Source organism: Macaca fascicularis, chromosome 4 (genome assembly GCF_037993035.2).
Source record: "Macaca fascicularis isolate 582-1 chromosome 4, T2T-MFA8v1.1".
Classification (NCBI taxonomy): Eukaryota; Metazoa; Chordata; class Mammalia; order Primates; family Cercopithecidae; genus Macaca; species Macaca fascicularis.
The window spans coordinates 10,587,751-10,599,866 of record NC_088378.1 but is presented as its reverse complement, the minus strand read 5'-3'; the positions used below and the strand labels follow the sequence as shown (position 1 = coordinate 10,599,866).

General features: G+C 36.6%; 1 protein-coding gene across 4 annotated transcripts in view; it reads left to right on the top strand.

The window, feature by feature from the left end:
- Positions 1-12,116, top strand: part of SLC22A3 (solute carrier family 22 member 3) — a 101,168-nt gene that overhangs the window by 40,546 nt on the left and 48,506 nt on the right. For all 4 annotated transcript variants that reach the window (XR_012433298.1, XM_005551500.4, XM_074036790.1 and 1 more), the window contains exon 2: positions 5,236-5,339. Coding sequence is in view for 3 of the 4 variants with exons in the window: in XM_005551500.4 (XP_005551557.2) it covers positions 5,236-5,339 (104 nt within the window). In the remaining variant the exon portion in view is untranslated. The remainder of the gene's footprint in view (positions 1-5,235; positions 5,340-12,116) is intronic.

The window sequence follows — 12,116 nt, the reverse complement described above, 5'->3', positions numbered from 1 at the left end:
CTCATGGAAACCCAAACTAAATAATTATTTATGATTACTATAATTTTTAGCCATTATTAGGCTCTGTTATGGTACTGTGTGGTTGATTAAAAATGGAAGTTGCCCATGGAGGTCTACATGTCATTGCTTTGGCCAATACAAAATGTAGCCAGGAGCACACCACACCTGACAGTGTCAGTGATTATTATTATTATTATTATTATTGTTATTTTTAACATGAATGAAGACGTTAATGACTCCTGATTTCAAGCTAAGAGCTGATTAGGAAAGGTTCCATTGACAACTCATCCCTAGAAAATTAAAACAGAAGCACATAGATATTGTAATTTGACTTCAGAGACTTCCTCCTCCTAGAACAATGCACATCGCAAATGAGTGCTATTTCTCATGGCTCATAACTAAAGTAAAATACTGTGCTATTGTCTAACCTTAGAATCTCTTAAGTGAGAATTTGTCAAAGAGGGCTAACCTAGACCCCAGTGGAAAAATCCAACTGATGGCCACCTGGATCCATTCCCTATGGTCCAAGGAGCAAATGAGGCCCCTCTCCTGAGTTTCTAAGCCTTTCGAATACTTGCATTATTTTCTCCCTTACTTCTTACTTTTGACCTTTGTAAATGGGAGATGTTTTGTTGCTCTTGTTTTAAGGATAATTTAGAAATTACAACTTTAGCATATATCGAACAATTACTTGTCCCAGTATTTCATCATTACAACTCAAATTAACATAATGTCTATTTGGATTTTAACAACGAAAAAAGCTAAGAAAAACCCTCACTTGGAAACCCTTCAAAAGTTTCTCATTTGGCTACAGTTACTCAGGCTTTCTGCAAAACGAAGCAATGTAATCCTTACATTATGAGAACAGTTGTTTGAGTCTTTTATCAGACTGACTTTCTGCTCACGCCAAAAGGCATTATTTTCTTTGTGTAAAAGTGACTTTGAAGATTAATAAGTAACAGAATGGGTACACATAGATTTATGAACATTTAAAATTGCTTAATGTTTTTGCATGTGTATGCTTTGAAAAAAAATAGGAGATGCCTCAGTTGTTCCACATAGATTGCCTTAGGAGAAGGACATAAATGTGCACCTTTGATTCAGACTTAAGTAAATTGTTGGTGATTCACAATGATCTCCCACTGACAAGAGGTGGGTTTTAGGTCTCCCTAGGAACTACACCAAGCTTTTAGTACTTTATATCAGAAAGAAGGACTTAGCCTGTGAAGCTCATGGCTTTGGTGCCCGCTAACCTCTCTTTAAACACGAAAGACACATCACAGGCCCAGAGCTGTTGCATCAGCAGGCAGGCAGCACGCTGAGAGCTGATTAGGAAGCGTCAGACCCTAGAGGCAGAGGTCTGTTCCCTGACTCTATGAGCGAGAGTCAACACCAAGCCCTTCAATCCTTGGGCCTGCAATTCCCTGTACAGGAAACACAAGCGTGTGTGGATGTGTGTGCATTTCTTTAGCAACACATACTTTGTTTGTTGTTTTATTTTCTACTTTTGAAAAATGGCAAGATCCCAGTCACAAAAACAGAAACCAGGCCACTTTGGGAGGCCGAGGCAGGCAGATCACGAGGTCAGGAGATTGAGACCATCCTGGCTAACACAGTGAAACCCCATCTCTATTAAAAAATACAAAAAAATTAGCTGGGCGTGGTGGTGGGCGCCTGTAGTACCAGCTACTCGGGAGGCTGAGGCAGGAGAATGGCATGAACTTGGGAGGCGGAGCTTGCAGTGAGCCGAGATCACACCACTGCACTCCAGCCTGGGCAACAGAGCAAGACTCCATCTCAAAAAAACAAGAAAACAACAACAAAAAAACCAAAACAACAGAAACTAGGCTAGGTATTTTAACCAGAGAGGAATTTAATAAAAGGGTTAGGATTTGAGCTGTTTTGGAAGAGCTGAAGAAGAAGGAGAGGACAGAGGTCGGGAAGGACAGTTCCTGCAGTGTCTTGGTGGTCAGTCCCTGCCCTGCTGGGTGGCCATTACAAAGCTGGCACCTGTGGGACAATATCTCTTTGCCCCCATGTGGCCAGGCACGTGGGGCCCTGGCTGACTCCCACAGCCACCACTGTCAGTATTGGAGCTGGAGCTGCTGCCACAACCAGAAGCAGAATGTCCACTACCTCCCTCCTACCTTCTGATCTCGCGCTAGCTCCCTACTGGTGCAGCCTACACAGAACTCTGCCAGTAAAGGAATCTGAGAAATGTAGTCCCCTGAGGTACAGAAGACAACACAGAAGGGCAGGCAGTATCTGGCCCAGATGCCCATCATGAGCTTTAGAAAATGTTGTGTTATCGCTGCACTTTAATCATTGAAGTATTTATTTTAAATTAGTTCTTATTTACATATCGAATATGAGACAAATACTATTTGACTATTTTATGGGACAGTCAAGAAGATAATCAGTATTATATTAAAGAATATTTTATGGGTTTAAAGAATATTTTGGGGGCATTTTAATTCACATAGTTCAAAAGCAGCTGAATACATGTATTAAAAGGCAAGCTCTTGATAGGCCTTGTATGTCATCTACAAAAAGCACCCCTGTTTCCCTAAGCTAGCTAACTCAGCTGTTTGAAGTACAGATGGATGAAGTAAATTCTACTGTTTGGGTTTTTATATTTGACACTGGTTGATACTTTTCCAAAGTAAATATTGCATTTCTGCTGGTAGTTTGATTTCGCTGTTTGCTTTCTGAAATTTTATGTACTTTTATTTTAGGTACATTCTTTGCCTGCTTAATTCCAATGAGAAATTATTTCAGATAGATAATCATCACCTTGTTTACTTAAAATAAAATTTTTGTACCTTGAAAAACCAAAATTGGTAATAAAAATCCTTTAAAATGACGATGATTACAACTATTACGCATATCTGTAAATCTCTTTACTTCTTACATCTCGACCGATCATCTCAGCAACTCTGTGAGAGGCCGACTACTACTGCCTCCAAATTTCTTCCAGCTATGTTAGGTGACAGGTCATTAGCTGTAAAATCAAGGCAAGAAGTTGGACTTTATAAGTAAATATGATACTTTCCTTATGAGTATGTATTTATGAGACTCCTCACAATTCATATTCCAACCACATTAATTTTCTCTTCATGCTAGGGTCTAATGCTGTGGTTAGACTGCAGCATGAAACTGGGGTAAGCATACCACTTGGAGATTTGAAAAGATGATCCCAGGAATTGTGGGCCTGGATAATTTTAAGGGAGCCAGTTTTCAGATCCTCAACTTACATTTGTCCTCTTTCCCATAACAAATTTGTCTAAGAACATGTCCCTCTTAAGGACGCGGGTTCCTATCCAAAATTGTACTTTTCCCACTTGGCAAAGTTAATCATGCCTCTCTCTCATCTCACTCTGAGGCACTGACTTGAAGTTTTAAAATCTGCAGGGCATCAAACAATGGGACAATTTGACATATTGTTCCAGTATTAGAAAAGTACCTTTCTTAATGTAAGACTAATTATAAGTAAATATAAATGACTAATGACTTAATCAAACAACTTTTTGTAAGTCTGATGGTTTCCATTTTTTTTTTCCTTAGAGCAGAACTGTGGGAGAACTTACATGACATGCTGGCTAATAAAAAAATAATAATAATTTGGTGATAGATCACTGTGAATCTTGGCATATAGCTGAGAAGGAGGTTAAAGAATTGAGTAACATTTCTGTAACAGAACTCCCTCCATTCCCACTGATTTATTTATACGGAAAAGTCTTCTTGGCCCATAAATTTATAAAAATGAAAACCAGAAATAGAATTAATTTTGAGCCCTAACTCATTCTAGTAATAAATAATATATCCACTAATTTCATGACCTAACTAGAAAAACGTAGACTCCCTTAACATTTTTCTGGCCATGGAGATGTACATTTCTGACAAAATTTTACTTCTGCATAATAATTATTTCTTAAAATTTATTACATCTTATATTTTTTTATCAATTATGGTCTAAAAGTAGTTGTAATTATAACCCAATCAGAAAAAAATCCAATATTTAAAGCCTTATTGCCACAGGAAAATTTTAAAAATTAAATGTCAATTTATATATGTAACTTATTGTACATAGAAGTATGGTGACAAAACCTATAAAACATTTTCTACACAAAATATATTACATTAGAATAAAAGTCTGTGGAAACGAAAATAAGAGTTCAAAGAGAAAAAAATTGATGTCAAATTTCAGACTGTTAAAGAACAGTCTGTTTATAGCAATCGGACACCTGCTATCAGGTGTCCGATTGCTATAATATTCATACTCTATTGCAGCCGTGCCTTCCTTTTTGGCACCAGGGACCAGTGTTGTGGAAGAATTATTCCATGGATGGAGGGAGTAGGGGTGTTGGGGGAGATGGTTTCAGGATGAAACAATTCTACCTCAGATCGTCAGGCATTAGATTCTCATAAGAAGTGCGCAACCCAGATTCCATGAGCAGCTCACAATAGGGTTCATGCTCCTTTGAGAATCTAAGGCTGCTGCTGAGCTGACAGGAGGCAGAGGTCAGGCGGTAATGCTCATGGCCCACTGCTGCTCACCTCCTTCTGTGCGGCCCGGTTCCTAACAGGCCACAAACTGGTACTGCTCTGTGACTCAGTGGTTGGGAACCCCTGTTCTATTCAATACACTAAAAAAGAATGATGTTGGCCAGGCACGGTGGCTCACTCTTATAATCCCAGCACTTTAGGAGGTCGAGGTGGGCAGATTACGAGGTCAAGATATTGAGACCATTCTGGCCAACATGGTAAAACTCCATCTCTACCAAAACTACAAAAATTAGATGGGCGTGGTGGCACATGCCTGTAGTCCCAGCTACTCAGGAGGCTGAGACAGGAGAATCTCTTGAACCCGAGAAGCAGAGGTTGCAGTAAGCAGAGATTACTCCACTACACTCCAGCCTGGTGACAGAGTGAGACTCCATCTCAAAAAAAAAAAAAAAAAAAAAAGAAAAAAAGAAAAAGAATGATGTTATAACAACATTATTTTTAAATATCAGTATTTATAGTATACTGAAAATTACATCCTTTACAGTTATTTAAACTGACAAAGAATATTTATATGTTACTGTAAACATATGCATGTGATACATTTTCAAAATTTATTTAAGGAGTATATGAGCAAAAACGTTGACAGATCACTGATCTGTACAAAAGATAAGGTGTTTTGAAGATCAGCATTCTGGCATGTCTCCATGTGTGTTTTCTCTGTTTTCTCAGTTTGACCTTGTCTGTGTCAATGCATGGATGCTGGACCTTACCCAAGCCATCCTGAACCTTGGCTTCCTGACTGGAGCATTCACCTTAGGCTATGCAGCGGACAGGTAGACACCGATGTAACTGCCATTTTATGTCACTATAACACCATGCATTAATATGGGGAGAAAAATGTTTTCTGTTAACTATTAAAACAGTCTTTTTGCTAAATTCGCAAACAATTCTTGATTTCATCATTCATGACATTCACACTTGTTTGGTTTGACTAAATCTTTTCTTCTCAAACTTCATTTCCTTATTCCTTGAACTGCACAAAGGTCTGAGGCTGTTCCCAGTAGGTCTGAGAGCATCGGAATGAAAACACAGACCTCCAAAGCAGGAACATCATAATTGGGTTGATGCACTGTTGTGCTGGATACTATAGAATCAATCAATTCGATGTGCTTCAGTAACAACTTACTGGTTGTGGTTTTATTAATTTAGTCATAAGATCGGCCTATTCCAAATTTGTTTCACCTAATTTTTTTAAAGATATCCTTATATTTTTTCTATAAATGTGAAACTCTGTGAAAAAAACATTTTTCCAAAATCCATTAAAGGAGTTTTTTTTCTATTATGTTGTATTCATAAATGCAACTGCCCAATGGCAGGCATGGTGAGTGTATATATTCAAGACAGTCATGCTTTCTATTTAAATTTTCTTCTTCCTTAACATTATTGATGCTAGTTATTGTATTCATGTTTAACTCTATTTTTATCCCAATTCTAACTATGAAAATACTTGCGGTAATTTAATATTCCTCTCTATCCCCCTTAGCAGGAGTAATAGGAGTATAGACTGGGAATCGCTGACTCATAGCCGTATCTGGCCTAATATTGTTCTGGTTAATCTATTCTGACTCATGGCCATATCTGGCCTAATATTATACTGGTTAATCCAGCCCAGCCCATGGTGGGTTCTTGTGACTGTACCATTCAGTGGGTGATACTAAGTGTACCTTTTAGAGAACTGCAAACAGCAATTAATTAGCTAATAGAGCAACAAAAGGTCCCACATCCTGTAGCCAATTGAAGATCTGAGTTTAATCAGAGCAGTGCTTCAAAATGGGTAGAGCCTTGAGTTTCATTTTCTGTCACTCTTTCTTTCTCTTTCATGTTTCTCTCTCGCCCTTTCCACAGCTGTTCTTTGCATGTGAGTTTCTGCTGGATCCTTTCGTGTGTGATGCCCTTTCCCTCTTTCTTCTTTTTATTGATGTCCTTTTCTCCTGTTCTACTTCTAGCTCTTTCAAGTTTCATCTTTCCTTTCCTAATTTTCCCTGCATGCCACTGTTTTTTTGCTGGCTACAATTTGGAACTGTGCAGTTTAAATATTTATTTATTTTGTTTTGTTTTTACTCTTTCTAATTTAGATAGTAGGTTTTGCTTCATCTGTGTTTTTTTTAATCTTACTCAGTCAGCAAACATATCTCCAAACTAAATTAACTTTACTAAAGTGGGGAATTTCCCCTACCTGTATTTTCATAAGTGATTGAGCATCTGTCCTCATACAGGACATGCTGCAGGAGGGGAGGGGCCAGACCTGGGAGAAGGAGGAGTCATGAATAACCCTGCCTCCTGCATTTGGCTTCTTGTCTTCCACCATATCCATTATTTATACATGTGAAGGAAGAACAAGAGATAACTTAATAGGCCATTTGTCAATGAGAGTACAATCTAGGAAGGGTGGAAAGTGAATTTGAAAATCTAGATTGGGGCTTCTGGATTCCGGTTCAGCATATAAGGAGCTTAGAATTTGCCACTCAGCCTTGACAACAAGTAAAATGCTGAACAAACTGAAAAATCAATAATTCTTCTTAGATCCATAAGAGAAGTGAAAGCACAGGGCAAACTGCTGCCTTCAGCACCACCCTGTCCCCCGCCGGCCCCACTAAATAGAAAGACAGGAGAATACAGAGAATCGTAACACAGGCACAGAAACCTCCTTGAGAGAACCAGGGTAGATAAACATGAGCTGTAATTGATGAATTCCAAGAGGATCAGTGTGGATGGCCTGGAGGATTAAAAACTCTAGAGGGACTCACTCAAAGGAGGGCCCAAGCTTTTGTGATTGTTTGTTTGTTTGTTTGTTTGTTTTGCCACCTGAAGCTCTACAAGGTTATAAAGGAGAATATTAAGGAAAATTCCTCATGCTCTGGCAGCCAGAGGGGAAAAGGAACAATTTTGAAATATGCCAGAACATTGTTCTTAACAACGTCTACCCTCAGGAGAAGATGTTTAACCAGAGCCTAATCTTCTGGGGTTTTCTGAGAGCCTCACTGATCTGGGGGAAGGGCAATACCAACTCCAGCCCCTTCTAGCCTTACAGGTAGAGAAAGAGAAACACCAAATTCTAGCCTCCTCTAACTTTTAATTTGGAAGAAGGGAAATACTCAGCTCCAGCCCCCTCTAGCCTTTCTCCCCTAGTTAAGAGGAGAGGGATAGAGAAGCACTTGTGAAGTTCACTGGTTAGAGGCATAGGTTCACTAAAAGACTGAGAGCTACTCATAGAACCACAGAATGCCTTCCCTCCCCCAACACCTCACCACATTACTAAAGGTCTATTTACAGCAGTTTCATTTACCCAGTACACCATGTCCACCTATCAAGAAAAAATTACAAGGCATACTAAAAGCCAAAACACACACACACACACACACCACACACACACACACACACCCAGTTGAAGAGACAGAGCAAGCATCAGAACTAAATTCAGATATGGCAGGGATGTTGGAATGATCAGGCTAGGAATGTAAAACAACTATGCCAAGAAGTCTGATGCATAAAGTAGCATGCAAGAACAGATGGGCTATGTAAGAAGAGAGATGGAAATTCTAAAAAAAGAAACCAAATGAAATGCTAGAGATCAAAAACACTGTAACAGAAATGAAAAATGTTGTTACTGGGCTTATTAGGAGATTGGGCATAGCTGAGGAAAGAATCTCTGGCCTTGAGGATATCCCAATAGAAACCTCCAAAACTGAAAACACACACACACACACACACACACACACACACATACAAAATAACAACAACCTGAAAAAGCAGAACAGAATGTTCAATAACTGTGGGACAATTACAAAAGATATAATATTTGTGTAATAGGAATACCAAAAGGAGAAGAGAGAGAGAAAAATAGAAAAAATATTTTAAACAATAATGACTGAGAATTTTTCAAAATTAATGTCAGACACCACAGATCCAAGAAACTCAAAGAAAATCAAGCAAGATAAACATAAAAAAGTATACTTAGTTATATCATAGTCAAACTAAAGATAAAGGAAAAATTCTGAAAGAAGAGGGGCAGAATCTCTTACTATAGAAAAAGAGCAATGATAAAAATTATATCCTACTTCTTTTCAGAAACCATGTAAGCAAGAAGAAAGTGGAATACTTAAAAGTGTTGAGAAAAAATTCCAATCTAGAATTCTATACTCTGAAAAGTTATCATTTAAAAGTGAAGGAGAAATAAAGACTTTGTTAGACAAAAATTGAGGGAATTTGATGCCTTGTAATAAATATTAAAAGAAATTATTTAGAGAGAATGAAAATGATCTAGGTTAGAAATCCAGATCTACATAAAGGAAAGGCGTTGGAGAGGAATAAGTGAATACACTGTTATCTGTTAGGTCAATTAAGAATAAGAAAAATATGTTTCTTATTTAGTAGCAATGACTAAAAAACGATTTTTAAAAAAAAAAAAACATGACTGATATGCTAAAAATGAAGAAAATGTGGAATCCTATAAACTGCTGTTCAATTAAACTACAAAAGCCAGAAAAAAGTGTGGAATACAAACATAAGAATAAAAAATAAGGGAAACAAATAGAAAATGGTAACGAATATGGTGGACATTAACCTAACCATGTCAATACTCACCTTAAATGTAAGATGGTCCAAATGCACCAACTAAAAGACAGAGATTTTCACAGTGGATCAACAAACAAGACCCAACTATATACATTGGCTACAAGAAATACACTTTAAATATAAAGACACATATACATTAATAGTAAATGGATGGAGAAAACTATACCATGATAGCAGTAATCAAACTAAAGCAGAAGTGGCCATATTATTATCAGCAGAGCAGACTTCAGAGGAAGGAAAGTTATCAGGGATAAAAAGGGGCATTAAATAATGATAAAGGGGTCAATTCTCCAAGAAGCCAATAATCCTTAATATCTATGTGCCTAGTAGCAGAGCATAAAATTATAAGAGGCAAAAACTGTAATAAAACTGGAATGAGAAATAGATTAATCCACTATTTCACTGGAGACTTCTACATCCCTTTGTCAGAAATGGTCAGATTCAACAGGTAGAAAGCCTATAAAGATATAATTGAACTCAACAGCATCGTCAATCAACAGAATATAATTTTCATCTTTAGACAATCTTATCTAACAACAGGACAATTAACAGTTTTTCAAGTTCTCATGAAATATTCACATGCAATATTCAAGATAAATCACATTCTGGGCCATAAAACATATATTAGCAAATGTGAAGAAATAAAAATTATACAATGTCTGCTCTCAGACCATAGTGGAATTAAACTAGAAATTCATAACAAAAGGATAGACGGAAAATTCCCAAATACTTGGGGATGAAACAACACATTTCTAGTAACACATAGGTCAAAGAAGAAATCTCAAGAGTAATTAAAAAGTATATTAAACAAAATGAAAATGAAAACACTCAAGACTTTTGGAATGCAACAAAAACAATGTTTAAAGGGAAATTTATAGCATTGACTACATATATGAGAAAAGAGGAAATATATAAAATCAATAATCTAAGCTTTCACCTTAGGAAACTGGAGAAGTAGAGCAAATTAAACCCAAGGCAAGTAGAAGAAAAAAAAAAAAAACAAATTAGAGCAGAAATCAATAAAATTAAAAACAGGAAATCAATGGAGAAAATAAAACCCAAAACTGGTTATTTGAAAAGATAAAAAAAATCAATAAGCCTCCAGTCAGACTAAGAAAAAAGAAAGAAGAGAGAGAGAGAGAGGTGGAAGACATAAATTACTAATATTAGAAATAAAAGAGGGGACATTTTGACCAATCCCATGGACATTAACAGGATAATAAAGAAATACTATGAACACTCTGTGTTCACAAATTTGATAACCTACATGAAATGGACCAATTCCTTGAAAGATTACAATCTACCAAAACTCACCCAAGATTATATAGACACTCTGAATAGGGCTATATCTATTAAATAAATTGAATCAGTTGTTAATTACTTTTCAAAACAGGAAGCACCTGGCCCAGATGGGTTCACAGGTGAATTTGCCAAACGTTTAAGGAAGAAACTCTACCAATTCCCTAAAAACTCTTTACAAAGATAGAAGTAGGAGGATTGTTTACTAACTTATTCTGAGACCAGCATTACATTAATACCTAAACTGGACAAAGACATTACAACAAAAGAAAACTACAGACTAATATATCTCATGAACGTAAGTGCAAAAATCCTCAACAAAACTTTGCAAGTAGAATCCAATAGTGTATAAAAAAGTTATACACCACAACCAGATACCGTAGCATACCAAGTGTGTAGTATCCCAAGTACATAAAGCTGGTTCAGCATTCTAAAGTCAATTAATGTAATCCATCACATCAACAAACTAAGGAATAAAAAATGACATGATCATATCTTTAGATGCAGAAAAGTGTTTGTCAAAATCCAACATCTATATATGACAAAAGCTCTCAGTAAAGTAGAAATATAGGGGAACTTCCTCAACTTGTTAAGGAATGTCTATGAAAAAACCTACAGTTAACATTGTACTTAATGATGATAAACTGTATAGAAGCTTTCTCACTAAGATCAGAAACACGGCAAATACGTCATCTCTAATAACTTCTTTTCGATGCCATGCTGGAAGCCCTCACTAATACAATAAATAAGACAAGTAAAGAAAAAAACAGGTATACTGATTGGGAAGGAAGAAATAAAAACTGTCTTTGTTCACAGATGGCATGATTGTCTATGTAGAAAATCAAAAGAATTAACAACAACAACAACAAAAACCTCCTGAAACTAATAAGTGAGTATAGTTAAGTTGCAGGGTACAAGGCTAATACACAAAAGTCAACTGCTTTCCTATGTACCAACAATGAACACGTAGGATTTGAATTTAAACACACAATGCCATTTACATTAGCACCCACAAGAATATACAACACTTAGATATAAATCTCAGCAACATATGTACAAGATTTATGTGAGGAAAAGTGCAAAACTCTAATGAAAGAAATCAGAGATGATCTAAATAAATGGAGAGATATTCAACATTCATGGATAGGAAGACTCAATATCGTCAGGATGTCCGTTCTTCCCAACTTGATGTATATATTCAATACAATACTAATCAAAATCCTACAGAGTTATTTTGTGGATATTGACAGACTAATTCTAAAGTTTATATGTAGAAACAAAAGACCCAGAATAGCCAACACAGTATTGAAGGAGAAGAACAAAGCCAGAGGACTTGACACTGCCTGACGTCAAGACTTACTGTAAAGCAACAGTAATCACGACAGTGTCGTATTTGTGAAAGAATAGACCTCTACCAATAGTTCAATGGAATAAAATAGAAGGCCTAGAAATAGACCCACATAGATAATAAATATAGTCAACTGACCTTTGACAAAGCAGAAAACAAATGGTACTGGAACAACTGGACAACCACACGCCAAAAAAAAAAAAAAAAAAAAAAAAAAGAGAGAATCTAGACACAGACCTTACACCCTTTAAAAAAATGGATCACAGACCTAAATGTAAAATACAAAACTATAAAACTCCTAGAGGACAGGATAGGAAAAAATCTAGAT